We start from the raw sequence: 21,430 nt of genomic DNA on the forward strand, positions 1-21,430 counted from the left end.
CAAAACAACTGAAACAACTATAAAGTCAGCAGTTTAATGAACTTCTATAGACTTAGCACTTTCATCCCTTCAAGAGACTTCATCAGATTAATTACATACGCTAATGAAACTTTAAAATTGGAAAATCCCATGTCTTGTCATATGATCTGTTGTGTCAGACTTCTTTTTAAATGCACATTAAAATTCTGTTTATCATTAAGCCTAGGAGTGATGCAGGCATTCAGTCTCAGTTGCCAGTAATACTCTCTCTGTTCTAATTCATCATCTGCATCAAATCTATGACTGAAGTCTTTCACTTGATCAATAGTCACAAATAAAGTTTATTTACGTTCATTTTAGTGCTTAGCTAAAGCAAAGAAAAATCATTGTTCTGCATTGCATATAAATGCTTGTAAATTCTATTATGAAGTTTCCTGGTCATTCTACTGACATAAAATAAAGGATATCCAGCACATGTTGCTAAATACACCGCAAATCTAGACTTACAAGAAAAAAGGCCAGGAATTCCAAACCTTCTAACATTTATAATATTATACTGTGTATTTATAAATGTTGCCGTGGTGGTACAGCAGTAGCGTTGTTACCTCACAGCAAGAGGTTCTCCCGTTCGATTCTCGGCTGGGCTTGGGAGTGCCTTCTGTGTGGAGTCTGCATGTCCTCCCCGCGGTTGGGTAGCATTTGAAAGACATGCGTGCGTAAATGGGTGTGCCTTCGTTGAAGGTTGGGCATCGAGCTGGCACCTCAGCGTTTCGTAAAAATCTACTGCCAATCATTAGCGGGCCGGAGTTCCGCTGTGGCGAACCCTTACCAGGAAAAGCCGAAAGACCAACTACATCTATAAATGTGTAGTAAATACAGTTAAAGCACTTGAACATCCCCTTTGTCACAGGGGAGTGGCTTCTATGCAAGTTATTTAATGTGGTCTGAAAAATATCTTTCAAGTTCATACCTCTCTTTCTAAGAAAAAAATGGTTCCTTCCCTATTTTCTCTGTCGTATCCAGGAAAACATGTCAATTTTTTCCAGTTATCTGGAATTAAATTCTCGGCACTTTTGATATTAACTGCGGATTTCTGTACTGAAATATTTAGACATTTTAATAAAATTGTCTTCTCTTTGTAGTCTACAGGGTTTATACTTATTCATCTGCTCTGTTTTCACCTTATCCAAGATTTTGTTGATTAATTGGCTAGGATAACCTCTCTTGTGAAACTTGTCAATCAAAATTTTACTTTCTGATTAAAAAAAAACTTTGTTAATCTCCTAAAACATATTGGTTGAAGCCTTCATTTGTCTATAGTGCATGTTATAAAACTTAATAAAACATTGTTCTGTGCTTCCTTTATATAAATCCTAGTGTATAAAACACCCCTGGGCCATGTGGATAATATGAAAAAATATAGCTATAACTATTAGTGATCCTTAAAAAAATTATTCATATATTCTAAAACGTCTGTCATACTAAATTCATCACCTTTACTTATCAAAAAGACATCATCAGTAAAACATCTATAAAAAGTATATCCTTAAATACTATAATTGAAAAATCGTTTCATCTTCTCAAGTCCGCATGAACCAATTGGCATAGCTGGGAGCCATCACTGCTCCCATTGCAGTCTCATTCGCCTATTGATAATAGTGAATTAAATTCAAAAACATTCTTCTTTTCCTTTCAGCTTTTCCCGGTTAGGGGTCGCCACAGCGGATCACCTGTCCTGGCAGTGGAGTTTTACAGTGTCGAGTTGCCAGCCTGGCACCCAGCCTTCATTGGAAGGCACGCACACACTCACACCTAGGGCCAATTTAGAGTGTCCAATCCACCTAGAGCATGTCTTTGGGATGTGGGAGGAAACCGGAGCACCCAGAGGAAACCCACGCGACCACAGGGAGGACATGCAGACTCCGCACAGAAGACACCCCAGCCGAGGATTGAACCGGAGAACCTCTTGCTGTGAGGCGACAGCGCTAACCGCTGCACCACCGTGGCCGCCCTAAATTCAAAAACATTATAACACAAAATTATGTCTAGAGACTCCATCCGGAATCTTATTGGGAACTAGAAAAACATAAAAAATTAGATGTACATAGTTTTATGTCATAGTTTTGTGACAGTTTGCAGGCCAGTATCATTGGGAATCACAGTCCATAATTTCTGTCATCACAAAAAAAAGTCAAGTTCCACATTATCCATACACTTAAAATGTCTGATTCCATCAAATTAATCCTTGATATAAGTAGCAGTCTTGATAACTTTATGCAACACATTATCTGTGTAAATAGTCATTGATTCAGTTCTACTGTCTACACTACAGACTATTAGCCTGAATGGAGGCTTAAGATCTTTATGAACTTTGGGAAGGCCCAAATATATGGCTTATTTTCAAATGCCTAATAAAGTAATTGGCTGAATCAGAATCAATTCCTTCAGTGTTCATCATGCATACAGCTGCAGTCATAACAGATGGGTTCTCTGCCGTCAGGCGGGTCCTCGGTCGGCCGAATTCCAAAGTCTAGGTCTGGCGTCGGTTGTCGTCACTTCTTCCCTGATGTCAGTGCGACAGGGGTATAAAAGAACCAGCCGACGCCATTTCCTCCAGTCTTTCTTGCCGTGCGGTGCCCGAAGCAGAAGCAGTTCGCAAGTGCCAGTCGGCCAGCTCCTGAAATTACGAAAATTTTGCAGCCGAAGTCTTCTTGAAAGCTAAGTACCCCGTTGGGGAAACTTTTCTTGCCTCAGACCAATGTCAGACAAAGTTAATAATTGTATTTCATGTGGGAAGCAAATACCGCATAGGGATTTTCATTCCCTCTGCATTCCTTGCTTAGGCCCAGACCACGACGTCTCGGTCTGTCGTTTTTGTGCTACATTCAACAAACGCACCATTAAGCATCGGGCGGAGTTCGCCCACCACTATTTTGACAAAAATTTAACTACATTATGTCGTCGGATACTCCGACTCCAGTTTTGACTAAAAGACGCAAAGATAAGGACCGACACACGAGGTCTGCGGCTTCTACCGACACCACGCCAAAGCCGACTACAGGTGGTCCGGTTCTCAGCGAGGCGCCTACGCAGCCCCTGCCTACCGACGACACTCATTGGCGGTGTCTACTGTGCCTGAGGTCGCAGGCTCCTCGGCCCACACCCCGACTACAGATACCGAAGCCACTCTAGGTGGTGAAACTCAGAATGTAGACAGGTCTGCCTCCTCTCAAGGTGTCTTCAGGCCTTCCTCTTCTTTTTCCATCAAGGCTTTCACTAAGTCTAAAGCAGCCTTGCATTCTAAGAGACAAGCTACACAGGGCCCTTCTCCAGGCCCCATGCCTAAAAAACCTTGCATACCTTGAGGGAACACTTTCACTGGGAAGGCCAAGAGTACTCAGACTCCAAGAAAAGGCTTAGGGATTTTCTCTTGCTCCCTCAGCACAGGCCTCTGGCTATACCTCCTGTCTTAGACATACTAGATGATGTGTATTCGGAGGCCTGCCTTAACCCAGACTCTTTACCTCCAGCCCCAGTCAAGCCTGACAGGTACTACCGGGTTCCTGACTCACACCAATTCTTATACAAAAGCCATGCGGCTGACCCAGAAACTATCTTACAGGGCCCCAAGGGAATTAAGGCCTCCACTGCTAAAAATCCATTTCCTTCAGAGAGAGATTCCAGATCTTTAGAAAGGTGGGGAAAAAAGGTATACACCTCGGCCACCTTAACCATGAGGGCATTAAATTGCCAGTTCCATATGTTAAAGTACCAACAGTTTCTGTTATCACAATTGAAAAGTAAAATGTCACAACCTGAACAACCAGACTTGAAGGAGTTGCAGGATTTGATGCATAGTGCAATGTGGTTTTGATGCTCTAGAGGCCACATGTAGAGCTGCTGTTACAGGATCAGTCATACGTAGACATGCCTGGCTCAAGGAGCAAACTTTACCAGATCATGTCAAAGCTAAATTACTAGATGCCCCTCTACAAAAAGATGTATTATTTGGTGTTAAAGCTGAGGAGGTATTAAAGAAAATGGAGGAAAAGGCTAAATCAATGCAAACAGTGAAAGATTTTCTACAGGTACAATCTCCACGTTTCAGTAGAAATTGGCCTTCCAAAAATTGGTCCTTTCCAGCCACGGACAGACCCCAAAGAGGTAGATACAGGCGCCCGAGGGGCAGAGGACAATCTCAAGGATCGTTTAGAGGCAGACAATGGCAAGCTCATACACAAAGAGGTGGTGAGGATAGTTCACAGCCATTCAGAAAGCAAACCCAATGACTTTCCCCTTTGCATGCTAAGCAAGGCTCAAATGTCAGCACCCTTAGGCGGAAAACTGGCATTATTTTCGAAAAATTGGCATATTGTCACAAAAGACAAATGGATCCTGGACATTATAAACAGAGGCTACAGATTCCATTTTCACACCCTTCCACAAAAGAGAGGCATGCCAAACCTGCCACACAATCAAAGGGCAGAGGCACAAAGACAAATTTCAGATCTCATGGACATGAAAGCTATTCGAGGTACCTACTCAAGAACAAGGTCAAGGTTTTTATTCCAGACTATTCCTGGTACCAAGGAAGGGAAAAGATTGGAGACCTATTTTGGACCTATCCAGCCTAAACACATTTTTACTCGTGCCAAAATTCAAGATGCTCACATTACAGCAGCTTCTTCCCATGCTGGGCAAGGAGTCTTGGCTGGTAACACTGGACCTCAAGGAGGCATACCTGCATGTCCCAATCAGACAAAATTGCAGAAGATACCTCAGATTTCTTGCAGGTTCAACCCATTATCAATTCTCTGCATTGCCCTTTGGCTTATCTACTGCGCCCAGAGTATTTACGAAATGCCTGGCATCAGTAATTGCCTACTGCAGACTTCAAGGGATACAAATATACCCATATTTGGACGACTGCCTGATCCAAGCGGACAGCAAGCACATACTTCTGAAACATCTGGCTTTTGTAATAATGTTGTTGAATTCTCTGGGGTACACAGTCAACAAAAGAAATTAAGGCTAATACCCTCACAAAAAATTATTTTCCTGGGTGCCAACTTGGACACAAACACCCAGATGGCCTACCTCACGCCAGAGAAACAGGGGCAACTAACTCAATACTTCAGAAAACTAGCAAATTTCACCAGGCTGACTGCAAGGAAAATCCTGCAGGCTCTGGGACTCATGGCATCTTGCATCCTACTAATCCCATGTGCAAAGCTGCATATGAGGAAACTTCAGTGGTACCTGAAAAACCTATGGTCTCAACACAGCCACAGTTTGGAAACAATAATACCACTAATTCCATGTCTTCAAAAGGAATTTCTGTGGTGGGCTCAAGCATGCCAAAGAAACACAGGTCTCCAATTCTGCAAGCCTCAAGCAAATCAAGTCATCACAACAGATGCCTCGGACTACGCCTGGGGGCGCACATGTCAGATCGGTGCATTCAGGGCAAATGTCCCAAAAAGAAAAGCACCTACACATCAATCAAAAGGAAATGCTAGCAGTAATAAATGCTATTATAGCTTTCAAAGACCTTCTGCATCCAGGCCAACTATTGATAAGGACAGACAACACCACAGTAATGTGGTACATAAACAAACGGGGAGGAACCCATTCATACCCCCTATGCAGGCTGGCCATGTCACTTTGGAACATGGCTCTGGAATTACAAATCGAACTTCAAGCACAGTACTTGCCAGGCAAGGAAAACACGCTGGCAGACAACCTAAGCAGAAATATGACAAACCCACACGAATGGAAGTTGCACCCTCAAGTTTTTACAGAAATAATTCAAGCATGGGGAAGACCAGACATAGATCTCTTTGCTTCCCACAAAAATCACCAATTGACAAAATTCTGCTCAAGGACTTATAATCCACAGGCCTGGAGAGTGGATGCTCTCTCTTGCAGTTGGACAACAACGACAGTTTATGCCTTTCCACCTCTTCCTCTGCTGCCCAAAGTTCTATTAAAAACCAAAGCAGACAGACCAAAAATGATTCTCATTGCTCCAGACTGGCCAAGACAGCACTGGTACCCACTCCTGAGGAGCCTGACGCATTCCCCACCATGGACCCTACCTCTAATGCCTCCTCTTCTGACTCAGCACAGCTTCAAAACTCTTCACAGTCAGCTGAAAACACTCAATCTGGCCGCATGGAAGATTCCTTAACTTCACAACAGACCCTACTCTCCAAGGAGGTGCAGGATGTCATTTTGGAGGCCAGAAGGCCTTCTACTAGGAAAGCTTACTCCGCAAAATGGAATCGATTTTGTGCCTGGAATGAGAAAAAGGGCCAGAATCCTGGAATACTGAATTTACCTCAAATACTACAGTATCTAGCTGAGCTGCTAAGCAGTGGACTTTCATTCTCCTCCATCAAAATCCATGCCTCAGCCATTTCTGCAGAATACAACACTGATCCTCCTTTATTCTCTCATCCCCTCTTAAGACAGTTCCTCAGAGGGGCTAAGAATATAAAACCCCCAAGGAAACAACGAGTACCTGCTTGGGACCTCAATTTCATTCTAGAAAAGCTGACCTTGCCTCCCTTTGAGCCAGCTGCCTCAACAGATTTGCAATATTTGTCCTGGAAAACAGCCTTCCTTCTGGCTATCACCTCAGCTCGCAGGGTATCGGAACTACAAGCCCTCATGTCTGTGCAGCCTTTCATCATTTTCCATCAGGACAGAGTTTCCTTATGAACCAATCTGTCCTTTATGCCAAAGGTGGTATCCAGGGTAGCTTTGAATCAGGCTATTCACTTACCTACCTTTTATCCTAATCCTCAAAACAAAGGGGAGAGACTACTACATTTCTTGGACATCCACAGACAGCTACGTTATTATTTGGACAGAACAAAGCCTTTCAGAAAATCAGAACAACTCTTTGTGTCCTATGCTATAGGAGCTCAAGGGAAGCCAGTTTCCAAACAGACAATCTCAAAATGGATAGCACACTGCATACGCTTTTGTTACTCTTTTCATGGTAAAACTGTGCCTGCAGGCATCAGATCTCACTCCACAAGGGCCACAGCTACCTCTGCAGCTTTCCTCAGAGGAGTTCCTACCAAAGATATTTTGGAAGCAGCCACTTGGAGTTCTGTGCATACCTTCTCCAAGCACTACCACCTACCATTATACTCCAAAACTAGAGCAGGCTTTGCCACTGCAGTCTTGCAGGGCATCCTGGCTCCTCCTAGTTCCACCTAGTGCCTACCACCCCTTTTTTAGCTTTGGGATTCTACACATCTGTTATGACTGCAGCTGTATGCACGATGAACATAGTACAGTTTTGTACCTACCATAAATGTAGATGTTCGAGTGCTAATACAGCTGCAGTCCAGGTTTCCCTCCCTCCTTCCCCTCTTGGGTCAGGCCTATTGGCTAACACCTCCTCATACAAATTGATTGGGGTATTCATTTATGGTGTATTTGCTTGCAACTACTGTTTTTTGATTATATTGCACTGCATTATTACATAAATCTATGTATTGCCTTCCTTCTGGGGGCACCTGCCATCTGCGGCAAGAAAAACTGAAGAAAATGGCGTCGGCTGGTTCTTTTATACCCCTGTCGCACTGACGTCAGGGAAGAAGCGATGACAACTGACGCCGGACCTAGACTTTGGAATTCGGCCGACCGAGGACCCGCCTGACGGCAGAGAACCTATCTGTTATGACTGCAGCTGTATTAGCACTCGAACATCTACATTTATTGTAGGTACAAAACTGTACTTTCAGCCACTCCGCTATGAAAAGGTCTGTCCATCCATACAACTTAGTAATTGTCTGCTAACTAACTTCAGTATAGTACTTTTGTTTTCTCCACATCTCTAGCATTTGCTGCTTATAAAAAATATATCTTTAAAACAGCTATAGAGTTGTCTTTATCAGCTTTAGTAAATAATACATCGTTGTTGGCTTTTAACCCTTTTAATTCTTTTTGTTCTAGAGTCATGTTGTAATACACAGACTTGAGCTTAACTGAAAGAATAGATCTTCAGTTTTTTATAGTCACTCATAAAAATACTTGCAGTTCTAGTCATAAGTGGAGATCGAATAAATTGCATAAACTTATCGTTTGTTCTTGAAGTTCATAAATTGAGCTTCCACACATAATCATGCAAACAATTAATGCTGTTCTCTAAATTTGCACTTTTAGCCGGGATGAAGGACCAGCCTTTACTTATAACACTTATTTCAACTTCTTTAAATCTGTAGTCAGTTATGCTGATTATTTTAAAACATAAATCAGAAGAGTATGTTTTTCTTGAACATTTTGTAATCGTCTTGTGGACCTGTAAGCTCTTGTGTTTGAGCAGCCACTTACTGCCCATTCCTGTATCTTGGTAGATTTCAACTGGTTGAAAAACCTGTATTTCATTGGAGCTCTTAATATTGTAATTATTGTCATAGCTGCTGTTAGAAACATTATTGCTGCTGTTGAAAAAAATGATGACTCTTGTTTCTCATTCTGCCCTCTATCCTTTCAGATGATCTGGCCTACTGTTTAACATTATTCACATTTGACACATGCTGCCCCACTTTGCGTCTTATGTCAGCAGCTATAAGAGTTGTGTCTGAATTCAAAATGTCTTGTTTATAATCCTTACGATTTCTCTCAAACATCTTAAGTTTTCTTGTTTTTTGAACTCCATTCTGCTTAATAAGTTTGTTCTAAATAATAGTGAACTTGGTTTCAAAATTGTCAGAAGATGCACTATTTCTGAGAATTCATATTGTTCATTAACAGTCGAATTCAGGTTATGTACAATTGCTTTAATGTTACTGATTAATAGTTCCAAATATTGTACACCTGTCTTTTGATTAACCATTTTCTATAAATTCATACATTTTTCTGAAAAATTCTTACCCACTGGCATTTCAAGCTGAAGCCCTTCAGCAGTCATTGTACCTGTAGACAGCTTTCAAAAAACAAAACATCCCATTGGATTCTTTTTAATTTAAGCATATTCTAGGAGATGTAAATATTGACTGGAACAAAATCAACTGCCACTCTCCCTCCCTAACAATTAACTTCTCTCAGTTGATCCTCCCCATCACCCGACCAAACAAAATAAATCCACCTGGATCTGCCTTAGACTGGATCCTAGTCTCAGATCCAACTAAAATAACTAACTCTGGCACCATTCCTGATACCATTAGCGACCACCTTCCAGCCATCATACATCGCTCAACCAGCTCTACCCCACACCCGCACCAATACATCCACACTCGCAACCTCACTAACTTCAACCCCACAACTTTCTCAAACATTTTTAAATAGATGAATTGGCAAATTCTAAACACTCTTCTTCTTGACAGTGCTGTAGAATACTTCAACTCCATCTTCTTAGATACCCTAAACTCCCTTGTCCCACTAAGAAAAAAAGGATAAAAGCCAAAACTGTTCCTTGGCTAGCCAAAGAAACAAAAAAGGTCATGCACCAAAGATATAAAATATGAAAACTTTACCAAAACAGTAAGCTGCCCACTATACTCCTCCAATATCAACAACTGCGTAACCTTGCAAAAAAACTTATCACCAAGGACAAAAAAATCCTACAATATCAAACTCCAGTCCAAACATAATGATAAAAATCCCAAACTTTTCTGGAATTCACTAAATTCTCTTCTCAATCCAGGCTCCAAGAATAACCCCTGTCCTGACCCAAGTAAATCTGACCTCAAACTAAGCTCCATATTTAATTCATTTTTCATAGAAACTATTTGTAACCTCACCAAGACATTTCCAAACAATAACCGAACTTCCTCATACTCACCACTTTCCAATTCACCTAGCAATCCTCCCTCTCTCTTTGAGCTCAAACCCATCTCCACTAACTTTATACAAAAACATTTATCCAAACTTAAACCTTGCTCTAATGCTCCTGACAATATCCCTTTCTCATTCCTGAAATGTGCTGCCGATGGCATTGCTCTTCCAATCAGCATCATTATAAACAGATCCATAAAGGAGTCATATGTCCCTAAACTCTCGCACTCAGCCTATATTCTTCCACTTCACAAAGGAGGCAAAAACACCAGCATCTCAACCTTTCGCCCAATCGCTCTGCTCTCACCAATCTCCAAAATCCTAGAAAAATGCATCCACCTCCAACTCATGCCTTTTCTGACCCTAAACAACCTTCACTCCCACCCAACATGGCTTCCACCCAGGCCATAGCACAATAACCGCTCTACTCTCTTTCCTTGAAACTGTCAACCAAGCCGAGATTCAGGACATTTAGTTTCCACCATTTTACTTGATCTGTCTAAAGCATTCGATACCGTGTCCCACAAGCACCTTCTCTGTCAACTCTCCAACCTGCATCTCTCACCCAACACTATATCCTGGTTCTCCAGTTATCGGTCCGATAGATCACAGGCAGTCAAATGGAAGAACTACATCTCTTCCTTCCTACCCACCCCAACTGGAGTGCCACAGGGATCTATTCTTGGCCCCATGCTTTTTAATATCTTCATCAGTAACTTTCACTCTGCTATTCCTGATACCAAAATCATTCAATATGCAGACGATTCAACCTTAGTCTGCTCTCTCTCAAACCTCTCTGAACTTCTAAACAAAACCCAAATTGCATTTTCAACAACTGAAAACTGGATGTGCCAAAACCACCTCTCTCTAAATGCAAATAAATCAAAGATTCTACTTTTTCCTCCTACAAAGTCCTTTTCCTATGACAAAAACAACTTCAAAGTCTATAGCAACACCAATTCACCTATAGAAGTAGTTCCCTCAGCTAAAACTGCTTGGTATTACCATTAATGAACACCTCAAATTTGATATACATATTCAACAAAATATCAAGAAAACCCACCAAAAGCTAGGCATGCTGTACAGGAACAATCGCTTTCTCCCCAACTCTACTAGGCATACACTGGCCACAACTTATCTTCTCCCTTCCTTATTATATGGAACCCCTCTCCTAACCAATCTGTCCTCCACTATCACCTCCAGACTAGAAACCTGCTATAACAAAATCTGTAAATTCGCCACGAACTCCAAAAACTATACCCATCACTGCCTTTTACCCTACAATCACTGAATTGGCTCGAACTCCCTAACTACCTAGACTACCTCCAACTCAGTACTGCTTATAGAGTCATTTTTCACCCAACTCAATGTCCGGCCCTAGCTAATCTCCTTCCTCCCTACGTATCCAAAAATTACTAAGATCTGAACATCAGAATCTAATAGCTATCAATAAACCTAAACATCCTGCTGGCCAACTTCTTCACTCCTACTCACTTGGCAAAAAATGGAATTCCCTTCCATCTACTCTAAGGTCTATGCCAAACCCTGAAAACTTTAAAAGCCTGCTTTTCAAACACCTGTCCTCCAAACGAAAATGTACCTGCCTTCACCCTACCTAATCCAAGTTAAACCCTCTGCTCCCAGTGTGTTCTCTATCTTTCTTCTGGGTTCTCTGTGCTCTCAGTAACACCTACAGCTGCTCTGACTCAACTCAACCTTGTAAATGTTGTAAATAGCATCCATGTTTAATTATGCTTAAGCAGAGAGTATTCTCTGTCTTTATTCTGTCGTCTTTCTTTCTATTCGTGTTCGTACATATATTGTCAAACTCCATACATTAGACTGCTCCTTAAATGAAATTGTAAAACCCTGAACTCTGTTAAATACCATGACTCTAAATGTGTTAATTATAACTTTTTGTGTAATGTATCTGTTATACCTCTGTACCACTTGTAACTGTTTTATGCAACTTGGAGCTTTTCTACCCGGGCCTCCACTGAAAATGGGTCATTTCGGCCCAGTGGACTTCCCCGGTAATCAGACTGGAAATAAATAAAAATTCTTCTCCACATCATTAAAGGCTTTATTTTAGATAAAGCAGCACTGATGGAGTTGGCTGAAAAGCTATCATTTAAATTGACAGGATTGCAAGGCAGTGCTAAACAATTAGATAACAAAGCTAATAAGTAAGTAAACTTGCCTGTTTGTTTTCTTTTGGCCAGCCTTTTTCCACAAGCTGTGGTGCTTCAGTGTACATCTTTGACCTAGCAGGGGAAAAAACACTGAAAACTTCTGGATGTAGCATCTTGAATGTCAGTCCAGATTTCCAACATCCTTTGACAGCCGAATGAATTTACTTCTTATTTTGCCTGCTGCACAACATGCGGTCATTTTCCTTGAAAACTCATGTCACTTTTCTCGGCTTTTTCTCTTTTTTGTTTCCACTGACTTTCCCTTAGATTTTCCATCTTCATAATTGTGTGGCCAATAACCAAATTAATACGCAGTCAATAACCTTTACTGGCATTTTTTACTGAATTCTCACTTTTTACATTGGGGGATATGTAAACTAATATGTTGCTCAGTCAGCTGCCATCTCAGGACTCCTCTGTCATTGTCACTGACACAGCTTTCTCTGTAGAAAACTGGTCCAGACTGAAATGTTTGTAAACTTTGCAAGAGAGCATCATCCACTAGAAGGATGTTCATTCAAAACGTCCAAGCTGATATGCTATCAAAGATCTGGCGTTATGGGAGGTTAGTTCTTAACATGTATTTTATACATTTCTTGCGGGTTGAAGGAATGAAGACAGTTGTTTCATGTATCACTGTATCAGCAAGCAAGTAGCAGTATGTTTTTGGTTTGCATGTTTTGTTTTATTTCACTGGATTATTAACTGTGTATACCAGTGTCATTTATTTTGATTATGTATCATTGATATGCAGTAATGTGATGAATGACTGCATTAGCCTATTTCTCTTTCTTTGTGATAGTTCATTTCAGCTTTAAAATGGTTTGTATTTATATTCTAGAGGATTCACAGGGACGCCAGCAACTGAAGACATAAAAGCTGATAAGGAAGATGTGATAAATATTTTTTCAGTGGCATCGGGACATTTGTATGAACGATTTCTCAGGTTTGCATATTATTTTTGGACTGTTTTATGATTAAAAAATACCACATTTTTTTTTCTTAAATATTAACTGCTCTTGCAGTGACTTTCTTCTGTAGAAATTTACCATTTAAGGAGAACATAGTGATTGTAACATAATAACAATCATTGAATCGAACTGCTGATTTAATTGTAATGTAGAAATAAGATGTTGTAGTGAGATTCACAGCTGACTTTGTCATGTTTTATCCTGAGCATGAAAAAGCCTGAGGGATTAAAAACTTTACAGCATTAGAGAGTAAATCTCACAATTACTTCTGCCTCTTCAAAGCAATATTACTACTGCAGAACTTGTGTGCATATTTATGTTGTGCCTATCATTTGTCTGAGTGGATTTTTTTGCAGCAGTGTCCAGAGGTAAGCTATGTAGTATGGCTTTTAAAACAAGAATTAAAAATAAATTACTGTTGAGACTTTTATTGATTTTTGTAGACATTTTTTGCAGTTGCGGTGCATGTGTGGTTGTATGCTGCTCAGTGATCACATGAACAGACTGCTTGTTTTTCATTTCCTGAAAAGAGTACTCCGCAGATTTGCTTGTAGTATTTAAAAATGTCCTGACTGAAATCACTGTCTGTATTTCAAATAAATGGGTTTTCATCACTGACATCCGGCTAGGGTACCAAAGTCTAAACTTTTCGTGAGACAGGTGTCTGATGTATGACCTCAGCATATGATTGTACGGGTAAACAAGCAGATATACAAGTGTAAATCCTGTTTCTTGCCACCAGCCCAAACACAAGTCTCACACCTGTCAGTCTGATCTTCACATGGTCATTTGTACCATAAGCTTTCTTGTAGTCAGATAAGTGCCCTATTGGAGAACCTTCCTTTGATGGTCATCCTGTGTATCTGTGATTTTGTTGGATGTCAGCTGGGAAGGGAAATTAGTGCACTAGGCAGATACCCTACAAAGACCTGCATTCCAAGTGCTTTTTCTGCTTAGGTGCAGAGCATAGCTACATATCCTGTTCCATCTGCCAGTCCTTTGTACCCAAGACATTGCACTCCCTTTTCTCATTGTTGAACACATTCCTAGAAACTCAGCAACTTAATCTTTTAGCCCAGTGTAGGATGGTGGACCCCTCCACACCTGACGTACCATCTGCTCCTAAGAAAAACTCGAGGCCTAGGCCTGATGATCAGTTTACCCAGTCAGATTCCTACATATTTGCTGAGGTTGCAGAATCCATAGTACATCTGACTATTCCTCAGATGCCCTTTATTGCCCTGTTGGAGGCCGGTATGCCATCCAAGAACCACACATCCAAAGTGAGTAGTTGTGCAGCAGAAAAGGGGGAACCACAAATTGTTGTCTCAGAGGGCCCTGAAGGTATCTTTCAGATTTTAGTATAGGAAGAGATCCCAGGCTGACTGAGGTATGTTAGGGGTTGGAGCTTCCTCGCATGGTGTGTGTGGATGTGACTTTTAAGAGGAAATGGCAGAAAACTAAGCATATTCCTTTTCTTCAACCTTCCAGGGAGAAAGAGTGGATGGACTTTTCTCGGGACCTTTTCAAGGCCATTATGATTATTAATCCTCATTCCTTTTCATCTGCTCCACCCACTCCACAGAATATTACTGTGAAAGTCTTTCTCTGTGGATGAGAAGGCATCAGATTCAAGTAATCATTCCTTAACATACTTCTGTTAAATTCACCCTCCTGGTCAGGTATCCTCAGGTGATTAGGACTCTGTCTCCTGATTCCTCTGGTGAAGAAGCATCTGTTGGAGAGACCATTGTAAATATGATGAAACCTTTTGTGTGGAAGTCTGAGCAAATCTCTGATGTCCATTAAAGATACTACAGCTTTTTAGAAGTGGGCACCCCAGCCTCTTCACCTGTCCCTTCAGTACTGGAGGCTTTTCTTGATTCTTTCACATCTACATCTTCTGCTCTGGACTGTATGATTCCTGACCCCAAGAGTCTTGATAGATTCCACAAATTTCCAGATTAACTTAAGTTTATTTTCAAGAATCTTGTACGTGAGCCTTCAGCTGATCCTTAGCCTCAGACAAATCTTCTAAGCTTCTGCCAAATTCTAATGCCCATCCTACAGACAAGGACAAGTAGGATCATGAACAGGTAGGGGAAAAAAGGTCTATGCTTCCTCTACTTTGGCCTTCTGGGCTATCAGTAATCAGATCCAACTAACCTCTCTGCCATTGGTATCCTCAAGGCTGTTACTGACATGATAGATTCCAACCAGATTTCATCCTTGGTAACTCAAGCCTCTCATGGAGCTAGGCATAGCATAAAATGCAGCTGTGATGCTACTGCTGAGGCCTCTTCCAGAGAAGTTGCTACTGGCTGAGTTATTAGGAGATGTGCCTAGCTATGCAACCAGTCTATTCCTGAAGATATCAAGGCAAAGCTGCTGGAGTCTCCTCTTGACAGTGACCTTTTGTTTGGCCTACAGGTAGCTAGTTTATTCAGACCCATGCAAAAGCAAAGCAAAACTATGAAGGACTCAAGACAAATTGTGCTTACCTCTGTTCCCAGGTACTAGAGCAATTACCCTGACAAGCCCACTTCTTTTGTCAGAAGAGCGTAGACCTTTTCAGAAGCACAAGAAGGCACCCAGAAAGCGATTCTCTGAAAAAAACAGAAAAGGACCCCAGATCTGGCAGGCCACACTTCAGATAAGTCAGTGTGACTATCTGCTCTAACCACCAATTTCCCCTTTGGTCCCACCCTTCCTTTTTTCAAAAGATTCACTCTTTCTATTACAAGTTGAGAAAAGATTACTACAGGCAAGTGAGTACTCACCATCATCAAACAAGGTTACAGAATGTCCTGGAAAGAAGCTCCTTCCCTTTACTCCTCACAACCAGTTCCATCTTCTGCCACCCATCCTTTAGGACTTGCTTTTCCAGCACACCATAGAGCCATTTCCTCCTCAGTTTATGGGAAGAGAACCTCACTTCAGACTGTTGCTGTTGCCAAGAAAAGAACACTGGAGACCCATAATGGACATTTCTCAGCTCAACACCTGCCTCAATGCATCTACTTTCAAAGTGCCATCTCTTGAGACCCTTCTTCCCTTTATCCTTCCTTAGGCCTTACTAGTGTCTTTGGATATGAAGGACACAGACCTGCATATTCCCATACACTCATGTTGCAGGAAATTCATGAGGTTCTCTACTGTCTCATTAAATCTTCTGTTTTCTGTTTAGCCCTTCAGGCTTTCCATACCCTCAACTGTCTAGATTTTTGCAGAATGTCCAGATTTTTGCCTCATATTTTTGGTCCATTAATCCTAAACTTTGTGTTTTTCTGGAATATCACTGAGGATTGATGTCACTAAGTAATGATAGACATTTGAGTCTCAGAATTGCTGTCCTCTAGAAAATGCATGTTAATGCAAAACCTGTTATTCTAGCAACTTTCTAAGTTTATAAGAGCAATATTTGAAATCTGTCCCTACTTTGGGCGTTTGTCTCTCTATTATTTTTGATTCTGTCCAGATTTCTTGCTGTAAGCAACTTTCTAAGTTTATAATAGCAATATTTAGAATCTGTCCCTACTTTGGGCGTTTGTCTCTCTATTATTTTTGATTCTGTCCAGATTTCTAGCTGTAAGAGGTTGAGAGTTATGGAGCTTTCTATTGCCCACAGAGTTTTCACAAAGTGTATATCTCTAGTTATAGCCTTTTGCAGGAGTCTGGGAAATACCACTATTCCTCTACCTAGATGATTTGCTAATCCAGGCTTCATTGCCCCAGATCCTGTTGCTTCACCTCAAATTCAACCTCACCCTTCTCCTACGACTTGGGTTTACTGTCACTTTCAAAAAGTCTTCCTTACAGCTTACTCAAGACCTATTTTTCTTGGGTTGCAGACTAGATTAAAAAAAAAAAACATGCAGGCCTTCCTGCCCCAGGAGAAGGTCAGAACATTACAATTTATTTCCAGTCCCTCTTACATCTCCAAGTTTTTTTAGCGTGGGAGATTCTGAGAGCACTAGGTTACATAACAGCAACCATACCACTGCTTCCAATAGCCAGGCTGCATATCAGGGAAGATACAGTGGTACTTAAAAAAAAATATATGATCCCAACACTCACTCCCTGGACACACAGATCCCTCTCCTACCTTGTCTGAAGATGGAGATCATGTAGTGGGAGACTCGGGTGAATCTCAATCCTGGCTTGCCCTTTAAGGTACAGACTCCAAGTCAAGAGCTGCACACAGATGCCTCTGACAAGGCTTGAGGGGCATGAACGGGGACTCACATGATCCAGGGTCACTGGCAACCCAATCTCAAGGCAGAACACATCAGCCTGAAAGAGGTGAAGGTTCTCATTCATGCTGTACAAGACTTCTCCGATCTTTGGATATCAGGACCTCTAAAAGTATTCACAGACAGCACAACAGTGATGTGGTAATTAAGCACACAAAAAGGGACAAGATCCTACAAATTGTGCAGGTTGGCTCAGACTGCTTGGGACCTGGCCATCAAGGCAAACTTGTTAGTTCAAGCAGTGCTCATTCTGTCACGGGATCATAGAATCATAGGAGGTTACACAGCTATTGGCCCTAAAGCCTCTACAAGCCTAACTATGTTATACCCTTGTTCCCTTATGGGCCAAGATATATAGTCTGTGTGTGAATCTAAGATCAGCACCAGCTGCCCCCTGTCTAAGAGGAACATAGGAGGTGAAACCCCCGGTATAAGTTTACAGTTTCCCATCTGATTGTCCTGGTTATTCTTAAATAGAGTCAATGAGGAGCTCTGTTTTACATGAATTGGGAGTTTGTTCCAGAGGAGTGGCAACCTCTGTGAGACATATCTGTCTCTCCAGCTTGTCCTGTTGATATTGCAGGCTAGGTTAAGATCTCTAGAGTGATTGAATCTTGTCCCATTGGATTTGCAGATGTGCAGCAGCTTCATCAAGACAGGGTCTGTGTCTGCTCTGTAGGCCAGGCGCAAGTCGCCTCTAAGCAGTCTATATGTCTGTGTAGGTCATGTGTTGTAGGCCCTGAATTTTCTTGGTGAGAAACCTCTGAGCTCTCTCCAGTTGCTGCAGATGTCTGGTGAGGTACAATACAGATGGGAGCATTATACTTTATTATTCGTCTGATGAGAGACGAGTACAGGGGAGTTACAACCTCCTTAACTTTGGATGCTATACTCTTACTTATTAGGTGTGCAACATAGAAGCCTTCCTTACTACTGTGGACACCTGATGATGAAATTAAGGCTGCTATCAACTTGTCTTCCTAAATCTCTCACCACTGGGTTTGAACTTTGGGGGATATTATTAATGCAGTTAGCAGGGGATACTCCTGTGCCGAAGGGGATGATAATGCATTTTATTGCATTTAGTTTGTCTGTGGTTTTGACACCAGTCATTTGTCTGTGTAATTTCATTTTGTAGTATGTTGACATGTTTGGGGGATTCGATGATTGCACCCAATTTGCAGTCGACAAACCTGGTAAGCCATAGGCCATCTATTTTCACCTGGACTTCTGAAAAATAGATACCAAACAGTAAGGGCCTAGCACAGATCCCTGTGGAACACCACTGGTAATAGGCCTGCTGGTAGACTTGGTGTCCCCAATTTTGACTATGTATTCTGTTTGAGGGACAGTTGGCAACCCATCTAGTGATGTAAGGGTTAATCCCCAGCTGGGTGAGTTTCTCAAGGATGCCCGCGTGAGGGATTGTATCAAAGGCCTTGGCTAGGTCGAGATAGGCAGTATGAACTGTTTTGCCTTTTCTAGGGCCTTGGTGACATTCTCGAAGAAGTCCACTAGGTTTAACAGATAAGAGCTGCCCTAAACGAAGCTAAACTGGGTCAGGTCAAGAGTTTGAAGGTCACCTATATCCTTGTTAAGAACCATGATGATTCTTTCCATGGCCTTGCAGATAAGGTTGGTTAGGCGTATGGGTTTATAGTTCCCAGGGTTGGTTGAGGGGGACCCCTTTGTGGAAGGGGATTACAGTTGCTGTTTACAACTCAGCTGGGGCAAAGTTAGTGCTTAGACTGAGATTTTAGAGCGTGCTCAGCGGTTCTGCTAATTCCTATTTTAGACCATTTAATAGGCAGTCAGGGCTGTAGTCTGGTCCCACAGAGGCTGTGTTTTTGGCCTTGGAGAGTGCGGCTGTGACCTGCGCTCTGGAGATACTAGGCAGAGGAATGGTGACAGGTATGTTATGGGGTGTGATTGTTGGGGACGGGGGGGTTTCACCAAACCTGTCTGTTAGCAGGTTGGCGATGTCCTTGAGTTCAGTATAAGTGCTGCCGTCCACAGCTAGTGTGGCACAAAGCTGGGCCTTCCCTTTTAAGTTTCAGATGTAGCTAAAGAATGCTTTGTGTGATTTACCTTAGATAGGGATGCTAATTTAGTTTTGTAATTAGCTTTAGAGGACTTTACAAGATGTCTAATCTGCTTGTTTATGCTTTGGAGGGAGTTTTTCCATATTTCTTGACAGCAGCTTCTTTCTTATTGTATAACCTATTTATGCTGGATGTCCACCAGGATGGTTTGTTGTATCATGAGGATCTCTGTTTGATCTGTTCCAGTATGGCCGAGTCTGTATATTTATATAGGTGTTTATACAGGACATTTGTGCACAACTCAGTATAGGGGTCACTGCTGTCAGTGTTGGCAGAGAGTCTGAAACTATTGCTGCCATCACTTAGTAGGCTACAGTTTGCTTTGGAGAAATTTTTTAACCTTTTTGCTCATGAGGATGAGTCAGTTACTGCCGTTACTTTGAACGAGACTGGTTTATGATTGGACTTTGCCAGGGAGGGCCCCATGTTGGTGAGCAATATGTCAGGGATGTTAGAGCCCCTTGTGGGGTTGCTGACTATCTGCAGCAGAGCATTTGTGTTAAAGATCAGTAACCTTTTGTGTGCTCGTATATGTTACTCAGTCAATGGAAGGATAGTTAAATTCACCCATGATCCAGGTATTTGGCTTTACTGAGAGTGACTCAAGTAGGTCTAGGTAGGCTGTGTGGTTTTCATGGTTCATGTTGGGGGACCTATAGCTAGCAATGACATGGAGGGAGGTCTTTCCTACAGTTAGGTGGACTTTGATTAACTCTAGAGAGTCGTATTGCTTAACCAGTTTGTAGAGGTGTATATGTCTTTAATGAAGATGGATACTCCTCCTCCCTTGGTTTTTTTCAAGTTCGGTGTGTGGTCTGAACGTATGGAAGGCATTATAGCCCTGCATAGCCAGGGTACTCTCTCAGGCCTTGAACCATGTCTCTGTGACTGCGCAGACATCAGCATCTTCCAGAGTGAGAAGTGCTTCAAGTGAGTGCAGGACAGTGTCTTGGCAGTCTCCCTCAGCAGCTCCAGAACAGACCCCAGCAAAATGGATGCTCAGCAAATAGGTCTTTCTAGATGTAGTCCACAAGTGTGGTACACCAAAGATAGAATTATTTGCCTCAGAGAACAGCAAACCACTCCATCTTTTCTGCAGAAGTCCTTAAATGCCCATCTCCTCAACCACCTGCTTGAAAACCATATTCTTTCACCCACTCAGGATGGTTTCAGACCAGGACACAGCACCACCACTGCCCTCCTCTCCTTCCTTTATACAGTTAACTGGGCACAGGCTGCTGGCAAAATAGTCGCTTCTCTTTTCTTAGACCTCTCTAAAGCTTTTGATACCATTTCCCACACCATCCTCCTCTCTAAATTATCCTTCCTCCACATTTCTCCACTTACCCTCTAGTAGTTCAGTAGCTCTCGCTCCAATAGGCAGCAATCCTCCAAATAGCAACAGTCTTGCTCTCCCTTTCTCAGTACTTCCACAGGGGTACCCCAAGGCTGCATACTTGGTTCTCTCTTATTTAGCATCTTTATTAACAACTTTCACTCCACTCTTCCCCAATGCTGAGTAATCCAGTATGCTGACAACTCTACTATAATATACACTGCTAATTCCAGTTTTGAACTCCAGCAAATCACCCAGAATGCCCTCACCTGTACTGAATCTTGGATGCTTAACAATCATCTTGTCCTAAATCCGAAAAAAAAACTAAATTAGTACTTTTTACCCTTAAGAAAACCACTTCCCTAGATAAAAAAACTCTTCATTATACAAGCCCAAGAGAATTCCACTATAGAAGTTGTCCCATACACAAAACTACTAGGCATTATTATGGATGAAAACCTTAACTTTGACCTACACATAAACAATAACATCAAAAACACACCAAAAGCTTGGTAAGCTCTACGGTCCCCAACACTTTCTTGGCCTCTTTACTAGACAAACCCTGGCAACCAACTTTTTTATTACCCTCTCTCCTTTATGGCGACCCTCTCCTTAATAATATCCAAAATTCTGCAAAATCCAAACATATGTGTTACAACAGAATAGCTAAAATTTGCCACCGAGGCCAAATTTTCATGCCACCACTGTAACTCAGTGAAACAATTAGTCTGGCTTGAACTCCCCCACCATCTCTCATTCACCCAACTAACTACAGCACACAAAATAAACTACAGACCCACAG

At 41.8% G+C, this 21,430-nt stretch overlaps 1 protein-coding gene across 1 annotated transcript in view; it reads left to right on the plus strand.

Moving 5' to 3' along the window:
• The window catches only part of UGGT1 (UDP-glucose glycoprotein glucosyltransferase 1), a gene marked incomplete in the record, with an annotated part of 2,149,769 nt that overhangs the window by 1,594,078 nt on the left and 534,261 nt on the right, over positions 1 to 21,430 (plus strand). The window contains 1 exon segment of the mRNA XM_044070228.1: positions 12,808 to 12,912. Within this exon segment, the coding sequence (XP_043926163.1) occupies positions 12,808 to 12,912 (105 nt within the window).

The sequence above is a fragment of the Protopterus annectens genome, chromosome 4.part1 (assembly GCF_019279795.1).
Source record: "Protopterus annectens isolate FY-2018-M chromosome 4.part1, PAN1.0, whole genome shotgun sequence".
Taxonomy (NCBI): Eukaryota; Metazoa; Chordata; order Ceratodontiformes; family Protopteridae; genus Protopterus; species Protopterus annectens.